This window comes from Cydia pomonella, chromosome 10 (assembly GCF_033807575.1).
Source record: "Cydia pomonella isolate Wapato2018A chromosome 10, ilCydPomo1, whole genome shotgun sequence".
Taxonomy (NCBI): domain Eukaryota; kingdom Metazoa; phylum Arthropoda; class Insecta; order Lepidoptera; family Tortricidae; genus Cydia; species Cydia pomonella.
In genome coordinates, this window is record NC_084712.1 from 2,899,218 (window position 1) to 2,921,486 (window position 22,269).

At 38.8% G+C, this 22,269-nt stretch overlaps 1 protein-coding gene across 2 annotated transcripts in view; it reads right to left on the reverse strand.

The window, feature by feature from the left end:
- The window catches only part of LOC133521838 (uncharacterized), a 76,311-nt gene that overhangs the window by 41,264 nt on the left and 12,778 nt on the right, over window positions 1–22,269 (reverse strand). For both annotated transcript variants that reach the window (XR_009799943.1, XM_061856931.1), the window contains 2 exons: window positions 12,363–12,472; window positions 11,966–12,140 (listed from right to left, as the gene is read on the reverse strand). Coding sequence is in view for 1 of the 2 variants with exons in the window: in XM_061856931.1 (XP_061712915.1) it covers window positions 11,966–12,140; window positions 12,363–12,472 (285 nt within the window). In the remaining variant the exon portion in view is untranslated. The remainder of the gene's footprint in view (window positions 1–11,965; window positions 12,141–12,362; window positions 12,473–22,269) is intronic.

Below are 22,269 nucleotides of genomic sequence, written 5' to 3' on the forward strand. Positions count from 1 at the left end.
TCACAAATATCTGAACAACGCTATTCTCAAGGCGATAAAGTGCATGTTCAGATATTTTGAGTGCCTTCGCCGCTCCGATATATTTGATGGCGACTGTACAGTCGCCATCAGATACATCGGAGCGGCCAGGGTACTCAAAAATATGCGAACAAGCACTTTATTGCCTTGACAATAGAGGCGTAGGGATGTGACGACCCCATCGCCCACTGGTTTTCACCAGCGCAATCAGTCAACGCAGGGCAGCTTGTGGCGAGCTGTTGGAGAGTAGCGACTCCACGTACCTGAGTGCCCCTGGGGTGCCCTGTCGGATGGTGGGACAGGTCCCCTGCCTCTGGCTTGCCTTAGCCGGCTGTCCAGAGTGGGGTCGTTAGAGCTTTGTTCTCGAGGGTAGATGTGGAAACCTACGTGGCGAGTTGGCTATATGTTTAAAGTCCAGTGACACCTCTCTACCCCCAGCTCCCGCACCGGTGTTGCCCTTGAGCCATCTTTGATGTCGCTTTTTATGGGGGCCCATCTTGCGGAGGGCGAGTCACCGTCTGCCGGAAATAAAATTGGATACCGTTTTATTAGGCAGGCGTCCGGTTCTTCATCCAATAGCCCAGTAATCAGTCCATACTATTCACCCAATAGCCTAGTACATTTTAGACTCCATTAACTCTCAATAGTCCTTACACCATGGCGGGTGCTGTCGCTTAGTGTACCCCTCTCTTTTCATTAAATTGTCAAAAGGGCCTCTGCGCGTTGGCTTCGGCTCCGCATACGCCTCCCAAAGGTCCGGAACACCATTGTTCCGTGGTCGGGAAAGACATACACGATAATAATAATGTAAAACGTAGCCTAAGAACGTAAATGAATAAAGGAAATAATAATGTTATTTTTATCCAAAAAAAAGCAAAACTACTTATAAGGTAGAATTCATAAATCCGCGGACTGATTTGACAGCTCTTTTCATACATTTGACAATCGCTTTGTATGCCAGGAGCTGTCAAATCAGTCCGTGGAATTATGGATTTTAACTTAGACGGGGAGCTGGCCACGTCAGATATGACACAATAATGAGAGCAACGAAACCCCTCTAGTTAGTTTGCAATACTATGCTTATTTCTAGATCCGGACATCTGGCAGCTGTAAAGTGGTGGAGGTAAAAGAAAGCAAATAACTTGAAGAAAATAAATTCTAGAGTTCTGGTTTTGATCCAATATTATGAAAAATTATGTAATTAATTAGATTATACATATAATATCTAAAGGTTTCGATTGGCGGAAGTAGTGCCAAATGATGTATAATGTAATTTTTGGTTACTCGCCTACTGTTCTTGTTTGCGCAATAATACACAATGTTTTTTGTTCTAATGTTAAAATATAGGCCCTGTTCTCTATAAATGACACAACTTTAGCAGTTTTTACCTATTGCGTCATTACTTTTCTTTCAACTTAAAAACTTTGTTGGTCTGTCACTCTGATCTCCACCCATTAAAAGCTGCCAGATGCCCGGATCTAGCAATAAGGATGGTTATGCAATCTAACTGGACTGATTACAAACCTCTCATTATTGTGTCACATCTGACGTGGCCAGCTCTTAGACCATTACTTACATCAGATCTGAACCCATGACTTTGTGCTTTAACTTTTTCGACGCCATGTCAAACGCAAAACCTACCACTCAGATGCCACGACATCTAAATGTCAAAAATGAAGTTAAACTTTATGCGTGTGCATGTAGGACTATTTTGCTCTGTGGTGGGTGACCGATATATCGGTCTTTGGCGTTGGACCTGTGGTGCCGATATATACGTCTTTGGCGTGGAAAAGGTTAATAGTCAAGGGACTATCAATTACGCCATTAAGCATCTGACATCTGACATAATTTGACGAAATTAAGCTACTCATTCTACGCCCGCCAATTTTGACATTGCGTCGAAACAACGATTTTGTAGGCATTTAGTTTTGTAAAAAAAATTGTCTAATTAGAAAAAGACGGAAACATAGGTATTTTGTCACGATGACAAGTCCACACTCTTTTCGGTGAATGTCACAACAAATAATTTCGTTCTAAATTTAAAGTATTGATAACATAGTATTAATGCCTGTCTGAAACCTTATTTTCATGGGTCCAATCTTAACTACTTTAAGTTGTATTACACAAACTTAAGGTACATTTTCTATAAATGTTCCGATCTTTATGATCACCTTGACTGCTTAGATACCATTGACGATCTGTTTGTTACGATATCTTTATCTTATTGTATGTCACGAATTAATTGAAAAGTCGCTGCTCCCAAATTTATGGCGAATTATATGGTCCGATATTATAGACCTTATCTATCGTAACTAATATATTGAAATTTAATGCTGCTCCGAAATATTTGAGTACCTTGGCCGCTACCATATATCTGATGGCGACTGTCCATGGGGTCTCAGCGCGCACAATTTTTTCGCAGAAATCGCGAAACATCTGGGTGACGTAACTGATGACCGAAGAGCTGGCTTCCTCACATAACGTATCATATTGCGATACGAGGAAATACCACCAGCACATCCTTGGTACAATGCCTCAAGGGCCTATTTTAGATAGTAATCCTCTACATATATCCATTAGGTATATTGTAAATAATACGTAGAGCTTTTTTATTCGGAATCATTCAATATACTTATGCGGTACTACTCTTGTACATATCAAGGATATTTATGTAGATACAATGAGCTGGTGGACGAAACGATGAGCCTACGTTGTCTGAATGTAACCTGTTGAGATGTACGAGTATCTCTTTTTAGATACTTTGATAACTTACAGTGTGCACTAAGTATATATCATAATATTTATTGATGTATTCAAATTCTGTACCAACATATGTCTGACAAGGAATTTCTTACTTCACTAAACAAGAGGACAGGTATGTCAGTATCAGTATATCTTAATAATAAATTTAATTTAAGAATATTACAATACCGTGAGACTGTGCCCATAATCCAAGAGTAAAATTTGAAACATTTTCTTAAATGTTTGCATTGAATGCTGCTTACTGTGTATGGATAATTCATGAAGGAATTGGTTTGATAAGACACATCACTAAGACAACTAAATATATAATTCTTATTTTTAATGTTTTTATATCCCTGATACTAAAATGGCAGTTTTATTACCCCAATTTAACCGATCTGTCGTTAAGCCGCCACAAATAAAGCTTGCATTTGTCTTGCAAATTAGATTTATCAAAATGAAGATCCAAAATACAATGGAATGCCTTTTTACAGGTCTCTGGGCAGCAAGAATGTGTTAGGTACACATTAGGTTGCGTTGTTTAATCACAGAGTTTCCATGGCCACCTCCTGTCTCCATCATCAGATCAGCTCGATGGTACCCTAATATTGCATTGTCTTCCGATTTACATATGTGTGCAAAATTTCAGCTAAATCGGAAATCGGGAAGTGGATCAAATTTATCTTCCAATATTTGACCCACACTAACTAACTAACATACCTATGTAAAAGTGCCTTATACTAACATGGTAAGTTAAATAAAAGCTTGTAAAAATAAAAACACTATTATTACATAATAAATAATATTTTATTTATGTTAAAACGGTATCCTTTCTTTTCCAAGCGCCAAAACAACAACATTGAAGAACGATACAGTCTATGCGGAAAGAGTCTTGGAATGTATGGCGCCCAATATCAAATATCAAACATTTATTCAGCAAATAGGCCACGGGGGCACTTTTATATGTCAATTTTTACAAACAATAAACATTACAAAATACAATTACAAATATGGAATCGATGAAATCTACTCCATTAGAGATGTAGTATACATACATACATAGTAGTGGAGTAGTCTCTAAACGTAAAATTACAAAAAAAAACTATGATACAAAAATAAAACCAACAAATAAATTTTTTAGAGATGTTCAGGTCTGTAAGTGTCAGAGATAAAATAAAATAAAAAAATCATTAAATCATCCTTAGAGATATAGAGAGTCTCCAAGACTTGAATTCTTATATAAATAATTAAAAGACAAGAAATTAAATCAGAAAAGAACCGAATGAAGTGTCTCACATTAATGCCACTCAAAAGTAAAGTAATACTAATACTTAACGTAAAACTAAACTAACTTACTTAAAGTAAAGTAATAGTAATAATTACTTATAACATAACATGTAGCCCGTGTAAAGTAAAACAGACCGGTCTCCAAAAACAGCACCCGCTCACGAGTATGACGCGTATCTCAGCACAAAAGCAATACATTCCACGACATTGACATATATATCTAAGGACGGGCCTTACGGATAATAAGAATGGGGCCAGTACAGCGGTGTCACGCACACGAATTCGAGCCAATCGTGCAGTCTAACGCCACAACGCGATTGGTTGATGAGTTTGCACCACGCGCGCGATTGGTCGCAACTAGTTCCGTTAGACTATACGATTGGCTGGAATTCGAGAGTGACACCACTGAACTAGCGCCATTCTTAGTGCCCGTAAGACCCGTCCTTAGATATATATGTCAATGTTCCACGACTCTTCTCTTTCCGGTCAGACTCTATCTACATCTTATTTTGAATAGCAACTCACAAAGATAGCCGCAAGCGATTGTAAGCGTTAGTGAGGTGGGTCCCGCCGCGGCGAGCCGCTCCGTGCTGGCCCCGAGCCCTGCCAACCACGCCCGTTTAGTCATTGGTTTTATATAATACTTCGTAAAGACCTTACGGGTACTACCAAACAGAATTTGAAATAGAGGTGGATTGTCAAAGAAAACTTTGTAGCCACAGTAAATTTAATACCATCTTTCGACACATGATTAATATTTTTAGAACGCCATTTGACTTTGATCCTTATTTTTTACTGATATGTGTTAAATTTGTTAAATATCAAAAAGTGGAGCCAGCTACCTTAAAAACAACAAAACATATAACTGTACGTCAAATGGCGGTAAATGAAAACTTTTTTCACGCATGTAGTTTTTTTTAAATTCAGAGACAAACTAGACTCGTGGGGCCTATTTCCGTATCATTCGATACAAACTAACATGCGAGATATGTCAAAATTGTATGCAATCGACATTTCATTTCAAACAAAAAGGCATCTCGACTGATATTAGAATAGAGGTCAAATTGAATTGCTTCTTTTTTCAGAGATGTTCCAAATTTGAATGCATAACCAAATCGATTTTGAAGATGAATTTATGAAGTATAGGGAGCGTGCATGAACTGTAGGAGGCAGCACAGGAGCTGTCAGATTTTTAGCGCGAAGCGTAAATGTGAGGTTTATTGTTCCGATATAGCCCACAAGATGGCAGAACCTACTATGCACAAGAAAACACTTGACGTGTAAATGTGCATGTTTATGGTTCCGATTCAGACCACAAGATGGCAGACCCTCCAACGCGCACGGTCCCTATAACTACATTACCACAGATAAGAAATCTGTTATAACAAAACAGTTTATCGTAATGTTGGTCATTAATTACGGATTTTGAAGGCATCATAGAGAGTTTATGATATGTGTGTAGATAAATGTAATTACCGCCAGAGTTACACTTACACACAATGTTTTTCATTACACTTACGAAGAAAAAATAAAGTTTTAAGTGAAATATATGTTAAATATGGTAAAATTACGTATGTCAGCCGCATATTAATTATTACTACACACTTAATGAGTAATTATTATTATATTCATTGTATACGTACGAAAGAGGACGGCCGCTTAAAGGTAGTCAGTAATTATATGTATATTAACAATAATTTGACTTTTTTAGATTTTTAATTATTGTAAAAATTAGGAGCGAGAAATAGTTTTCATACAAATTTTTAAATGCTCTTAACTTTTATAATAATTAAAATAAATAAAAAAATCTAACGTAGGGACATAGCTGCGATATACAACAAATAAATAAATACAACACAATACAAAACAAATGGTGTCCAAATATTTTCAATAATGTTAATATTCAGAGAGGAAAATGAGGACAATGTTTGTATGAAAAGGGGATTTCACGCGGGTCCTCTACTTTCGGCTTAATACTAATGTTTTTCAGCTTATTATTATATTTCGTTCGTTTCATTCTTCAGATATAACATTTACCAGGTAGTCCTTTAAACCTACAGGCGACTTTTGCACGATATTAAGAGACAGTCAATTGACTATTGAACTGATTTTTAGTTCAGTCATTCCTTCTCCTACCCTTTCCGTTCGTTCCACCGTTATAGTTGCTCATTCTTTTTTCGTGCACGGCGACGAACGCACGCGCCACTTTAGCTCCTCGGTTACGACAGTATTACCTACAAAAATGTCGAAGCGCACAGCTAAAGAAAAGTTAAATTATTACCGTGAAAAAAGGATAATTTATGATTCGTCTTCATCGGAAGATGAAGGTAAGTTTGTTTGTATATTATTTGGTGTTAAGAAGTGATTAAAATGAGCCGACATAGGGATTGACTGCGAGTCTCTAACTATGATCACATAACCATCGGGGTTGACCGCGAGTCTCCAACGATGTTAATAAGCAGAACAATGCGCGCAGTCTTAAGTAGATGCGCGTTACTCTGCGACACAAATATTTTCGCAACCTACCCCCAAGAGAAAATATTTTTCATAAAATGTAATAATCACTTCTTTTTCGTTTTAGATGTTGTAATGGAACAAAATCCAGACGGTTCCGTACCGGCTCATGATCCTATTATACAGGAACCACAGTTAAACATCGAAAATCCCGTGCCGGAACATAAAAGTGATGTACCGATGCCAGACCATAATAACGGGATCCCTGCACCTGAAAATCAGGCAGATTTACCCTTGTCGCCGGCTCAACCCTAGCTCGATCCGGACATGCTGCTGGCTCTCGGGGAGTCGACCGAGGCTAGCCCCGAGTATGGCGAAAAAATCCACGACAATTTGACGAAACTTTGGTTACCGTTACTCAAAAAAGGTATGACGAAGGAAACCAAAGATAAAATACAAAAAGACTATTTGGTTCCCGACAACTGTCGATTGTTACAGGCACCAAAATTAAACGTGGAAATTTCAGCAGCCGTACCCGATATGGTCCGGAACCGAGATAAAAATCTGGCCACAACGCAGCAACAACTCGGCCATGGGATCGCTGCCGTCAACAGGGCCATGGATATACTAATTAAATGTGTCGATGCCAACGGAATCGAAGCTATGAAACACCTCAGTAACGGCTGCCGCATTCTGTGTGACCTCCATGCGTCATCTACTCAGAGTCGCATAAAACTCATCACTCCTAGTCTCGATAAGACGTTCTTGCAAGTTATTCAAGATACAGAACGTGATGATACCCTATTTGGCAATAAATTGGCCGAAAAAATCAAGGCGGCTAAGACCATTGAAAAACAAGGTCTTCAAATCAAGAAAACGTCCCCAAAGAAATCCACGCCAGCACAGCCGTCGACCAGTCGAGCGTCATACTCGGGAAACTGGTCAGCGCCCCCTCGTTACGCGTCGAACAGGGGGGGGCGGAGAGGTGCTCGCAGGCAGACGAATTACACCCGTCGGACGTTTCCAGCTCCACAAGCGGCCAAGACATCTCCCGCGACCAAGACACGTGCCCATGCACCGTAACGCAGGTACATGCCGGCCGAATAAGTCATTATTATAACTGTTGGCTAAAAATAACATCGAACGACATGGTTTTGGACTGGGTCAGACATGGCTACTCAATCCCATTTAACTCAGACGTAAAACAAACATTTGTTCCGTCAAACACGCTTGAACAAAATGAAGTCGCTGATATGAAATTAGCTATACAAAAGCTGTTAGATTTAGGAGCCATATCTGAGTGCCCTAAGGTCAAAAACCAATATATATCTAAGATTTTTCTTGCCCCAAAACCTAACGGAGGAAAGCGTTTTATCCTAAATTTAAGAGGTCTCAATAAATTTATTACTCCCTGTCATTTTAAGATGGAGGATTATCGCACGGCCTCAAAACTCATTCCTCAAAATGGTTTTTTAGCCACAATAGATTTGACAGAAGCATATCTGCTTATACCTATAAATATAAATGACAGAAAGTACTTGAGATTTCAATTTAATAATCTGACATATGAATTTACATCCATGCCATATGGCTTATCTGTAGCCCCTAGAGTATTCACAAAGATAATGAAAGAAGTGATGTCTAATTTGAGATCGCGAGGTCTCAAATCTGTCATTTATTTGGACGACATTCTATGCATAGGAGATTCTTTTCAAGAATGTCTTAATAACGTTAAGGAAACCTTAAAGCTATTGCAATGTCTAGGATTTGTTATCAATTACGACAAGAGTTCCTTACATCCAGAACAGACTTGTATGTTTTTAGGGTTTAACTTTTATACCCAAAATTTAACCATTGCCTTACCCGAAGATAAACGAAACAAAATTGCACAATTAGCTCGTAAATTTCTAGGGCTCCCTAAATGTACCATTCGGGAGTTCTCACAACTCATCGGAGTTTTAGTGTCAGCCTGTCCCGCTGTAAAATATGGTTGGGTTTATACAAAAAACTTCGAAAGGCGAAAATATCTCGAGTTATTAAAAAATAACGATAATTTTGAAGCTAAAATGAAACCTTCTAGTACCATACTGGACGATCTTAACTGGTGGTTAAATAATATTAGTTCATCAAATAATTACATGAGATATCCTAATTTTCAACTCGAAATTTACAGTGACGCATCCAACTCAGGTTGGGGTGCGGTTTGTGGGAAAAATAAGAATAATGGCACGTGGAAATCTTCAGAGCGAGATTCTCATATTAATTATTTAGAATTACTGGCTGTCTACCTCGGATTAAAGAGCTTTGCTAAAAATATTACTAATTGTGCAATTTTGTTGCGGGTTGATAACACGACCGCTATAAGTTATATAAATCGCATGGGGGGCATACAGTTTCCACACCTAAACGATTTGTCTCGTACAATTTGGCAATGGTGCGAGAAGCGAAATATATTGATCTTTGCATCATATATAAATACAAAAGAAAATATTGCGGATCCAGAGTCTAGAAAAATAGTTAACCCTGACACCGAATGGGAACTTTCGGACAGAGCGTTTGAATCTATAGTACACCGGTTTGGTAAACCAACAATAGACTTATTTGCTTCTCGTTCCAATGCCAAATGCCAAAATTTTGTGTCATGGAAATGCGACCCAGATGCGATAGCGGTCGACGCATTTACAATTAACTGGAGTAAAAAATATTTTTACGCCTTTCCCCCTTTTTCGTTAATTTTAAAATGCCTTAGAAAGATCGTAGACGATCAAGCAAATGGAATATTAGTGTTTCCTTCTTGGCCATCGCAACCGTGGTTCCCCCTATTGCAGAGCCTTCTTAGTTCGGAGATAATGTTTCTCAACCCGAATAAAAACTTGCTTCATTCCCATTACAGGGACTGCCATCCCCTACACAAGGGGCTTACCCTGGGGGTCGCGAAGCTCTGCAACAGTCCTTCAGTCGAAGAGGCTCCCCACCAGAGGCTATAACACTGATGTTGGCATCACTCTCCGTCAAAACAATACAACAATATGAAGTTACATATAAGCTCTGGTGGCAATTTTGCGCCGTTAATTCTATTGAAATTTTCAATCCCCCAAAATCGACAATATTGTCTTTTTTAACAGAACAATTTAACAAAAATTGTGCATACGGCACACTGAATAGTCACCGTTCAGCCTTATCCTTGTTATTGGGAGACAGTGTCGGTTCGGACGATTGCGTGAAACGCCTTCTTAAAGGGGCGTACAAACAAAGACCGAACAGTCCCAAGTATAACCATACATGGGACCCTCAGGTTGTTTTAAACCGTGTCTCTCACTGGTATCCAAATACAAGTATAAGCCTGGAACTATTGTCGAAAAAATTAGTTACATTACTGGCCATATGCACAGCGCATAGGGTTCAAACATTATCGCTTATAAAAATCGAAAATATTGTTATTACCACAAACGGTGTCAAAGTTGGAATCACGGACATAATTAAAACATCAGCTGTCGGGCGAGAGCAACCGATCCTCTTCCTCCCATATTTTAAAGATAATGTTTCTATATGCCCTGCTACAACTCTCAGAGATTATATTTTTGTAACAAAAAATAAGAGAGTTGATAGCATAGGACATTTGTTATTGACATACAAGACTCCACATAGACCTGCAACTTCTCAAACCATCAGCAGATGGATTAAAAATGTTTTGTCGGAAAGTGGCATTGACATGACAGTGTTTAGCGCGCACAGTGTGCGCCACGCCGCCACGTCGGCCGCGAGCCGCGCCGGGGTCAGCGTCGACACTATCCGCCGCACAGCAGGCTGGACATCGGCGTCTACGTCGTTTGCGCGGTTCTATAATAGGCCACTATCGGATGAAGGACTCTTTGCGAAATCTGTTTGCTTGTCGAATACAAGTGACAATCCTTAGATAATAAGATTATCGATCATAATTAAATGATTTTTTGATTATATGAACAATTGTTAATATTAGATGACTGACCAATAAGGTCACCTCAAAGAAGAAAAGAAATATATTGATTTCGTGTCTATATACCTATAGTTTCATTCCACCTTAAGCAAAACTTTAAGACTCTAAACATCTACCTGGTAAATGTTATATCTGAAGAATGAAACGAACGAAATATAATAGATGATCAAACGAACTTCTCGAGCGAAGTTCGATCACTATTATATGAGTCGTTTCATTCGAAGATATAATAACCCTCCCTCCCTAATACGACCCCAAATTTTAAAGTTTTGCGTTTTCTCTAAAGATAATGAGCAACTATAACGGTGGAACGAACGGAAAGGGTAGGAGAAGGAATGACTGAACTAAAAATCAGTTCAATAGTCAATTGACTGTCTCTTAATATCGTGCAAAAGTCGCCTGTAGGTTTAAAGGACTACCTGGTAAATGTTATATCTTCGAATGAAACGACTCATATAATAGTGATCGAACTTCGCTCGAGAAGTTCGTTTGATCATCTATTGGTGTAAATTTGAAACGAATAATCAATGCATGGAAAGTGCGTAGCCTCTACTAGTGCAATACTTGTACCCATATCTCAACATTTTTTTAGATTCTTGGACTTCCAAATTTTTACTCTCAGAGACATCTAGCGCCTACTGCTTGTTTCGTTTCGTCCTAGAACTTTCGAAGCAGACCGCGCACAAAACGCGTCAACGTACTCGTTGGGTAATTTTGGCGTGTGCCGGTAGATGGCACCGTTTGCGATTTTTCCCGCACTAGTTAATTTTTGAAATTCGTAATATTGTGGAAATGTAGTAACTGTATGTAGTATTATTTTATTTATGTTATTAAAGTGAATTTCAAATGTCCTATAATATTTATTATTTATTATTTATTATGCTACTTCCTAACACATGTCAGAGCTCACTCTTATAAAGTAAAAAAAAAACACACACACAGTATACGCAAAAGCAGTAGATTACCTGAGCATTGGGTGAAAGTTTACCAGCACGTCGCGGGAGGGAGGGGTTAAGATAGTCTGCAGTTGTTACATGATGTTCTCGAGTGAGGTCAGCCAGGACAATGGCAACTATGGGACAAGTAGTTACTCTAAAATTACTAGAAGTGAGTCTAGAGTTAAAGCCACTTGTATTATAATGGGACAATTTCGCCAGTCATTAAGTGAGTTTATCAGTGGCTCTAGCTCTAGACTCACTTGTATTTTAGAGTATTAGTTGCATATGCTCCATATTTGGAATCCCTGGCTGATCATATAACATTCACAAGCATTAGTTCACCTTAGTTTATCTATGCATCGCGGAAGGGCGGTGTTAATTCCGCCCCTGATCGTAGCATTCTTAGGTCAAAAATATTAAGTAAGTGACCTGACCACCGTCCGGTGCTCGCAGCAGGTTCTCAACCGCGTGAAAAGCGGGGATAAGTCCGTCTCCGATTATCGTACGATGTGCTTGTGATTACATATAATGTCAACAATTAGTAGCTCACCTGGCCACCGTCTGGCGCCCGCAGTAAATTTTCCAAAGCGGCGCGGAAGGGAGGGGGTAAGTCCGTTTCAGGCTGTTGCACGATGTGCTTGGGTATGCGCGCGCCGCATAGAAACTGTGCTACTTCGTCTGTGAAATGGTTGCAGTTGTGCTCTAGGAGGGAGTACGCTGAGCCACTGAAATAGAGAAAAGTGACATAAATATTAAAATATTATATAGCATGGCATGAATATTACACTACATTGTTTACACTTGACTGTAGAGTATGGGCTCCATGCATTTTCAAGCGCAACGAGAGAGAGTATGCACCAAACGCGAGGTTGGTATACGGCGTAATTGGATATCAATTCCTCAGAGCTCGTGGGAAGAGTAGTATGCCGTATTCATATAGTACTCACGCGAACGTCGTGGCAGCCAGCCCCTGCAAATACTCGCGGAAAACCGCCGCCGGGACATACGTCACGCCGAGTCGCTGTATCTCGCGAGGTTGACCCGCCATCGTGCCGCCCTGTAAACAATCAAACAAGAGAGTTAAATTACTGTTATATCAGTTGTCTGTGCAATTATGCATATTGGTCAAAAGAGTTGAAAGAAAACGATTGTCCTATCCTATTTAAAAGAGTGGTGAAATAATATTAAATAGGCAGCATAGCCTAACTATATCGTGACGTATCCGCTAGTATCAATAACAAGTTAATTCATGAATTATAGTTAATAGTAGTAAGTAAAATATTGGGTCATTACCTATGAAATTGGCGTTTTTGTCATAAGTATTACTCATAAATAAATAAATAAATATTATAGGACATTATTACACAAATTGACTAAGTCCCACAGTAAGCTCAATAAGGCTTGTGTTGAGGGTACTTAGACAACGATATATATAATATATAAATATTTATAAATACTTAAATACATAGACTCATGTCATAGTTTATTTATATTAATAGTAACTTCGAAGTATTTTTTAATTTCATTAGTGCGCTAAATAACAACGAGTTTACATACAATTATTGGCTACTTTTATTGTTTTGTGTATTCAGAATACCGCCCTGAAAACAGCTCTTTTCATGTGCTGCCGGCTCGATTATTTAAATGACTTATATTTTTCTGACGGGACAGATAAAAAAAAATATAAGATAGAAAATGTGCGTTAAAAATGTCTCAGATTACTGGCAAAAAATTATTTGGTTTGAAAATGCCATCACAAACTAATTCATTGTATGAAAAATCGACTTTCGTTAAAGTTCTCCATACAAAACGCCAATTTCAAAGGTAATGACCTAATAAGTAATATAATAATTAAGTTGGGCCATGGGTAATCGACTTAGTTAAATTATTTAACACATTCACTGCCAAACAAAAAACGGCGCACTACCCCAGAAACCGGTGGTCTATAGCTGCGTACAAAACAACCCGCCTAGCGGCCTATCTGAACAAAGTTCACGACCGCCCACCAGGTGGGTTCCCGGCAGTGAATGTGTTAAGTAAACCGTTTTAAATATTTACGAGTCTCAACAGAAGCAACTGTTCTTTTGTGATCTAGATGTTTTTTTTTTGAGGGCAGTAAATAACTAAATCAACTCAACTGGCCTCGGCTGGAATGAGCTGGAAGTAGCCGCTCAGAATCGCGACAAATGGAAAACTCTTCTGCGAGCCCCTAATGAGGGATAACAGGATTACATCATCATCATAATTAATAATTAATGATGAGCATGTTGTGATGAGCACACTGTCTTATTAAAACTGTTTATTATGATAATGATAATGATACGACTTACGTTATTCTAAGTAAAATGTAATTAGTGGATAACTGTCATTGGCCATCTGTTATGTAATCACTCATATGTAAAACTTTTATTTAAAGCATAGTTCATATAGAATTGGCACATAATTAGCAATGTTTAAAAAATAATAATTCCATGGCGGGAATTTTTTTTACAATAACAGTTCAATCACCAACCTTCAAAGTATTAATGGTGAAAATATTATTTTCCTAGCTTTATGCATTTTAAAGTTTTCGACCATGAAAATTGAGAACAGGAGATTGATCGTGCACAAATACTTCGCAAATTCTTATCGATCCCGGACAAAGACAGCTAAGTCGCTTAAGATGCTAAAAGCTAGTATTTGTAAGGTCATAAAACGTTACAAGGAGACTCTATCAGCCGACAGGAAAACACAAACTAATCGGAGGTCTAGGACAAATAACAAGATTTTGGGAAAAAAGTCCCAAGGTCACTCAAACAAAATTCAGGACGGTCTAATTACGATTTATCCCAAAAATTCAAAGAAACTTCTAGAAAGATAAAGATGATTCACCTCAGAGGTGGCTATAGGAGCTATCGATCAATAAAACAGCCAAATCGGACTGTTCAACAAATCCGTCAAGCTAAAACACTAGCTCGACTATTGTACGACCCAGTATTGACAAAATTCGAAGGTTGCTTATTGTTGGTCGACAAGACGTATGTAAAACTCGATTTTAATCAACTACTAATAGAGGTAATTTACCCGAAAAATATAAGTTCGTGAAACTTGACAAGTTCGCAAAAAAACATATGATATGGCAAGGAATTTATAATTGCGGCTGTAAGACGAAAAGTTTTATAACATAGTCAACAATGAAATCGGACCTTTATATTAAAGAGTGCTTAGAGAAATGAGTATTGGCATTTATTAGAACCCATAACGGTCCTGTGAAATGTTGGCCAGATTTAGCCAGCTGCCACTACTCAAAAAAAGTTTTGGCATGGTATGCTAAATAATCAGGCCAATTACATACCCCGCGATATGAATCCTTCGAACTGTCCCCAAATTCAATCTATCAATATCTACTAGGCAATCATGAAAAAAAATTAAATAAGATTAGTCAAATTGTCCAGGGTATCAATTCATTGCGATCTACAAGAAATCAACACCCCAAAAATGTCGACAAAAGTGTTGTGCAGAAAATGACAGGGGTACATTATGAAAACAGTTCGTAATTATTTACACAACAGAGATTTTTTTTAATTTATACATATTTGAAAGCTAAATATATTACTATTTAAAATTCACCATTCATAACTTTCTTATTTTATTAACTTAAAAAAATAACAATCTTCTAGTGCGTACCAATTCTATATGAACTATGCTTTACGGCTGTTGGTGTCCTAAATATCAATAAATTAAAACAATAAAATCATCAAATAACTTTTTTTTTTTTTTTTTCGATTGGCAAGCTCACATGACACGACACTTCACCGCACAATGTCCGAAGTGAAGACAAGTGTACGACGCATTTCTGCTTTGAAGTACGACGCTTCATTTAAAAATGCCACGCGATGTAACAAATGTGACATTCAGAGGCAAAAAGCAGGCTAGGTTCATGGAGAACACGGAACTTTGATCAGCATACATCATCATCATCATCATCATATCAGCCTTTTATCGCCCACTGCTGAGCATAGGCCTCTCTTCTAGTACGCCACTTATCCCGGTCCCGAGCCAATCTCATCCAGAAGCACCCGCAGTCTTCCGAATGTCGTCCACCCAACGAGCCAACGGACGCCAGGCACTCCTTTCGTCTGAAAGCGGCCACCATTCCGTTAGCATTTTGGCCCACCTGCCATCACTCTGCCTGGCAACATGTCCCGCCCAGCTCCATTTTAATTTGGTAATGACGTGTCCGCATACATACATACATACATACATACATACATACATACATATAATCATGCCTATTTCCCGAAGGGGTAGGCAGACACCACGGATTTCCACTTGCTACGATCCTGACATACCTCTTTCGCTTCCTTCACTTTCATGACATTCCTCATACACGCTCACACTTGATCTTGTTGATGATTTGATCAGCAACAGCTAATATTGGGTTAATAAAATATTCGAACACAGCACAAAGTGTTATCTTATGATAACCCCAAATAGATCAGAAGGGCATACCTATAGAATAGAAACAAAACTTTTTTTATACTAGCTAACAAGCATACGGCTCGCCTGATGGTAAGCAGTGTCCGTAATCTATGGACCCCTGCAATTCTAGATATGTACTCAATACTCAATACTCAATACATTTATTGCACATAATGGTTAAATACAGGTGGTAATCTTAATTCTATGTTCTCACATTATGTACCCTGTTGGGCGCAGCAAATATGGAGAAAGGCACTATGTAATCTAATATTATTTTATATACATTAACTATATTTTTAAAACTTATCATTTAAAAAATCATTTAAGGAGTAATAATTTTTAGAAATCAGTAGCTCTTTTAGTTTTCTAATAAAGGTAGTCTCAGATTTTTCGTCTTTCAAACTTTCTGGTAATGAATTATAAATTTTTATGGACATTACAAGAGGTCCAGCCGAGTGCAGCTTAAGCCGTGAGGATGGCAATTGTAATTTATTTTTGTACCGCATGTTACGATTTTTTACCGCGTTTTCCCGTTTGGTGTAAAATTCAGGGTTTTTACGGACAAACTTACACATTTCCAAGATGTAGATGCATGGAAGTGTAAGTATTTTAAATTCTTGGAAATAAGGTGCGGCGCTATCGGGTAGTTCAATATTTGCCAGGATTCTGATGAGTTTCTTTTGCGCTATGAATAGGCTCGGTGCGTCTGTGCTATTAGCCCAAAACATGATGTAACATGCGCGTTGCCGACCCTAACACTCCGCCCCCTCGTTGAGCTCTGGTAACCTTACTCACCGGCAGGAACACAACACTATGAGTAGGGTCTAGTGTTATATAGCTGCGGTTTTCTGTAAGGTGGAGGTGCGTCCCCAGTTGGGCTCTGCAATAGATGTGAAATGGCATCCGCTGTGCTGCGCCCTACCACACAAAGCGAGATGACCTTCACAATGCCCATACCTCCCTTTTGGACGTAGTTTAAGGACATCCCCGGGCCCGGGTATTTAAAGTGTTCTAATTTTGAAATGGCGAAAAAAATACACGCAGACAAAGCCTAAACAATAAGGTAGTGTATAGATATTTTTGTCCGTATATCCGTACCGATATTTTCGCAGTTCGGCAGTTATCATAAAGGAACATTTCTTATTGCATCTTTAGTGACGAACTTTTGCCTGTGAACACAAATGCAGCAGTTATTTCTGGATGCAACGGAACGCCGCCAGATTTAAAGCATCTCCAAGTATTTTCAACTCTAGAGAAGAAAACGTCATATATTAGAGCGGCCGCGTTTAAATGTCGTTTCCGTCGCCATCGAAAATAAATAAAGTCACCTTTACGTTATAAACGGTCCGCTGAAACTATTTATTTTAAGGCCCACATGGAGCGAGTTTCACCAACCGCTGATGGAATACGATTTTTTTTTAATACTACGTCGGTGGCAAACAAGCATACGGCCCGCCTGATGGTAAGCAGTCATCGTAGCCTATGTACGCCTGCAACTCCAGAGGAGTTACATGCGCGTTGCCGACCCTAAACCCGCCCCCCCCTCGTTGAGCTCTGGCAACCTTATACATCCCCATACGATTATTGTCTGGCTCTATCTTTAATCAATTGTTTTCTGAAACGGTATGGTATATTTTTTGAGATGTGCAATAAAGAGTTAGTATCTTATATATCTATCTACTTGGTGGTCCTATATTTGTCTAAGTTATATTTTACTACGGGGCACCCGATTAATGTAAAATCTTTTTTTCAGAATTGTTAAGTACATTTTAGGGGTCGCTAATATCCCACTTTGAAAATTAGAACCCTGTTTTTTAATGGTAGATTTTATAATAAGGTATGCCCTAATGTCGCAATTAGAAATATGTTTGCCCGATGTTTCATTTGACCGAACGCGTTTTTATAATAACCGTAAAATTTTCCGAACTTTTGAAAAAGGCATCCTGTAGAAGCCATTGGGTTAGGTTAGGTTAGAAATTGTACGGTTTTTAGAAAAATCGCGTTCGGACTAATGACAATTTTGGGGTTTTAATAATGGGCTTTAAAGTGGTCGGAGATGAGATAGGTAACCGTCATTTAGTTATAGTGCGTCTCACCCACTCCAATACAAGCACGGATAAGTAGGAGCGAAATGCATGATATCTGAATGCCAACATTTAGATGTAATTCTGATATCAGTGTACGTTCGAATTGGCCTGAAAGACGTTTATGGACGGTTTTGTACTCCAGCACTTTTATTTGTGCATTAAAAATGACTGTCAGTGATATCGAAATCATGTTCATTAGAAGCACGGCGTGAAGCAATACTTATACAATATTACGGCAGCGGTTGTATTTTTTTAACAAAACAATATATAATTTGATTATATTTAAAATTTTAAGTGTTTGCTGATATCTTAGAATTTTTTTTGTGTGCTACGGTCCATAATTTGGTCCTCTTATGTAACTGATGTACAAAATACTATTAGAGGTTACACGGTTCGGAGCAAAAACATTATAGCCCCAATCCGTGCAACTCGTTCCATGTAAATGCAGCTTTAGGTTTGTGTGAGCGGGACAAACGAGAGATGCCGGTGTATTTCGGGCGCCAACCAGGAACCGGTGCATTAGATAACTCCGCTCCAGATACAATTGCAGGAATCGCGGAATCTAGACCGGGCTATAACTAGATGCACTAGATGCACGTGAAACTCACAAACACTTCGAAATATATACGCACTTTCGATCGAATTTCAAAATGCCTACACAAAAAACTTTTTAAATATAATGATTATTTGTGAATCCAGTAGCATACCAAAATACCATACATGTTTGTTCAAAATATGTTTTTTCTTTGACATGATGTTGCATCGCCCACAACTTATCTACTTTGCTCGAAGGTTGACTGGCAGGGAACGGTATATAGCGTTAACTTCGCCTTTTGTACGATGTGTGTTCTTTTGTGCAATAAAGATTAAATGAATACATATTTTGATGGAGTTATTGTCTTGAAACAGGAAGTAACAAAAGCAGCTATAAGGTTCACCAAAAAAACTGACACAGAAACGTCAGAATAAATGGACTATTTTACCGCTCCGTGTCATCACTTACCCTGATTTCGATTAGGTAAAGCGGGGATAATAAGGAACTCAGTTGCAGTGCATAGCGAATACTTAGTGCAATTTACAAAATAAACAGACTTTTTTACCGCTCCGTGTTACCACTTATCCCGACTTCGATTAAGTTAATCTCACACAACGTTAATAATTTTTTGGCAAAAATTTCATTTTTGGTACAAGCTTTTATCGCTGACTGTACTTTATTTTCCACAGGCAACTAATACTCATCGAGAATATTCTAAAAACCCCAAACACAATTAGGTTGCGTTGTTTTATCACAGAGTTCCTATGGCTACCTCCTGTCTCCATCATCAGATCAGCTAGATGGTACCATAATATTGCATTGTACCCGACTTACATATGTATGCAAATTTTCAGCTTCATCGGAAACCGGGAAGTGGGTCAAATTTAACTTGCAAGATTTGTCCCATACATACTAACAGGGCAAGTGAAATAAAAGCTTGTAAAAAAGGGTTAAGGTGGATCGGGGGATGAGAAGGAATGTACATAATAAACAGACTATTTTACCGCTCCGAAATGAAACCATAATCATCCCAATTTCGATTAGGTCAACTCACGTAGACAGAAGGGACAAGATAGAGGGGGGCGGGGGATAATACAACGAAGATAAAAAGGGGCAAGGTGCAAGGGGGGATAAGGAACTCACGACGTGCAGTGCACTGCAATTTACAGTCTTGGCACGGTTTCGCGCACCTGTTGGGAGAGGGATTTATAATAATGTATGTCAGGACTGTGTAACATGTGCTCCAGCTATTGTTTGAATAGCGGGAAGTGTCAATTTGTTAAATCAGAGTATTCAACACCTTGCAAGCTTGCAATGTGTTCATGAGTCTTACAGCCAGTGTTAGTCTAATCCTACCAAAAACATGTCCATGTAAAATGTTGCCAAGACGAGATGGCTCGCACGGTCAATAAGTTATCAGATCTCATGTAGAGCCATGCTTCTAACTCTACAAGCCCTAACTTCACAAACTCTACACCTTCCTAGAAGAGTCCTTAGAAGCTTGGCTCTACATGAGATCTGATAACTTTTTGACAGTGCGAGCCATCTCGTCTTTTGGTGGGATTTTATTTCTTTTTGTGAGTTCCTTAATTATGTTATGACACGTTGCTTATGTTATGACATTATTTATTTTGTTCCATCTCCAAACTTAAATGGTGGGGGGTGATTTACTAACAATCCTGAAGTATGTGTTGTATGTATTATTCATTACAAGGAATCACTATATCAATTTTCAGACCACTAGCATTAGCATCTAAATTTGCGGAAGTCTCATACAAACTTTCATCCCCTAAGGGGTTGGGGGGTAAAAGTTTCAAGTTTTAGAATGTTTTGTTGGTCGTGTACTAATACGAGCTTACATACCAAATTTCAGCTTTCTAGGACTTCAGGAAGTACCCTAGAATTTTGATGATCCGGAGTGAGTCAGTGAAAAAATCGTTTTTTTTAATATCAATCAGATATAAAGTATAAGAGCTAAGCAATTGAAACTTTTTATGTTTAATAACTCCACTATTGACGTCATATCTCGATTTTTTTTTATCTGGTATTATTCAAACCCAAGTTATGAGGGTTCAAATAAACGACGAAGCGCTTCGAGAAAAGGCAGGTAGTGCTCTCGCGCTTCGCTTGGCTCGTCTTGGCGGGGCACTGCCGTGCCCTCAGATCAGTGGTAAATCATTCTTCTTTAGATGAGTTCAGCACTCACTGTGTGGTGTCTACCGCTCCAAGGCCCTGCTTGGATATGCCTATGGAGCGATAGATAGGCAGGGCCGGATTTAGGGGAGGGCAACCGGGGCTACTGCCCCGGGCCTCCACAAAAGAGGGGCCCCCAGAATAGAGAATTCGGAAAATTTTCCATTTTATTTGGAAAAAAATTGGGGCAGGGGGGCCTCCACTCCTTTATTGCCCGAGGCCTCCAGACCTCTAAATCCGGCATTGTAGATAGGTACCTACTCCAGATACTCTCTTGAATGACATTCATCAGTTTCCTCACTATTCCGACAAGAAATAGTAGCAATTTATTGATGGCGCCACTGAGAGTAATCAAGTAACATTATTCTGAATTCACGTAATAGTTTCAAACAGCAAACAGAGATACCTACCTAAATTTAAATATTTCATTCTTCCGCATAAGCGCCTCCTGTACGTTGGCTGTTTGCCACCATGTGACTAAAACAATATTTGATTGTTTTGACACTTTTTTAACAAGAAATTCGGTGTCGCCAGATATAAAATATTTTAGTTCCTCTTTCTATTATGTCGCGCCAAATAGACAACTAACGGAACCAACCGAGCGGCGAATGAAAACTTGCTATGCCTCATTGGGAGCTCAACGAGGGGGGGAATGTTAGGGTCGGCAACGCGCATGTCACTCCTCTGGAGTTGCAGGCGTACATAGGCTACCGAGACTGCTTACCATCAGGCGGGCCGTACGCTTGTTTGCCTCCGACGTAGTATTAAAAAAAAATTACTCTTATCCTTTACTCATCTAACATCGGAGTTGTTAATAAGTGGGACCTTTATAGATCGTGTCATTCACGAAGACGCCTGACTTGACTTGTATTGTCATGCTAATAAAGGTTAGATTTGACAAATCTGCGCGTCATCGTGGATGACACGAACTATATATGATTATCTTTCGAAAAGTCCGAATATCATTAACTGAGGGAGAATAATGAAAATCGAAATTTCGTTATCTGCCTTTCTGTCGCATATATACCGAAAGTTTCCGACTAACGATAATTCTATATTTCGCGGTAGATCTTCTGTGCCATGGGCCATGGGCCTTAGCTTTAAGCTAAGTTTTAAATAAACAAATAACTGCATTGATTTTAACTGTTTTATTATGTCAATAAAGATTTCCGCAGCTGTGTTTCAAATCATTGTACAATGAATTACACTTACCGAGCTTTTAAACAACGTTTTTTAAGTGCCCGTTAGAAAAACAACAAAACAAAAACACTACGCCTCTTCAATAATCCCCTTCGCGCGTAATATCACATTTAAAAATAGCCCCTAACTTAGTATAAATAGAGTGTGATATGCGCGTATCAGTCGTGGGCAATATTTTGGCAAAAACGACGGGATAAAGATAGATCGTAAGTTATTAATAGGTGTGATTGTGGAATTACGCGAGTACTATGACGGTGTAAATGCGTCACATGCCATCACAGTCCGGGACATTTGGACTTCGAAGCATTTATTTTATACCCAGAGTTACATGACAACTCGCGAAAATCAAAGTAAAATGAAGGTAGTCCGCCTTGCTTA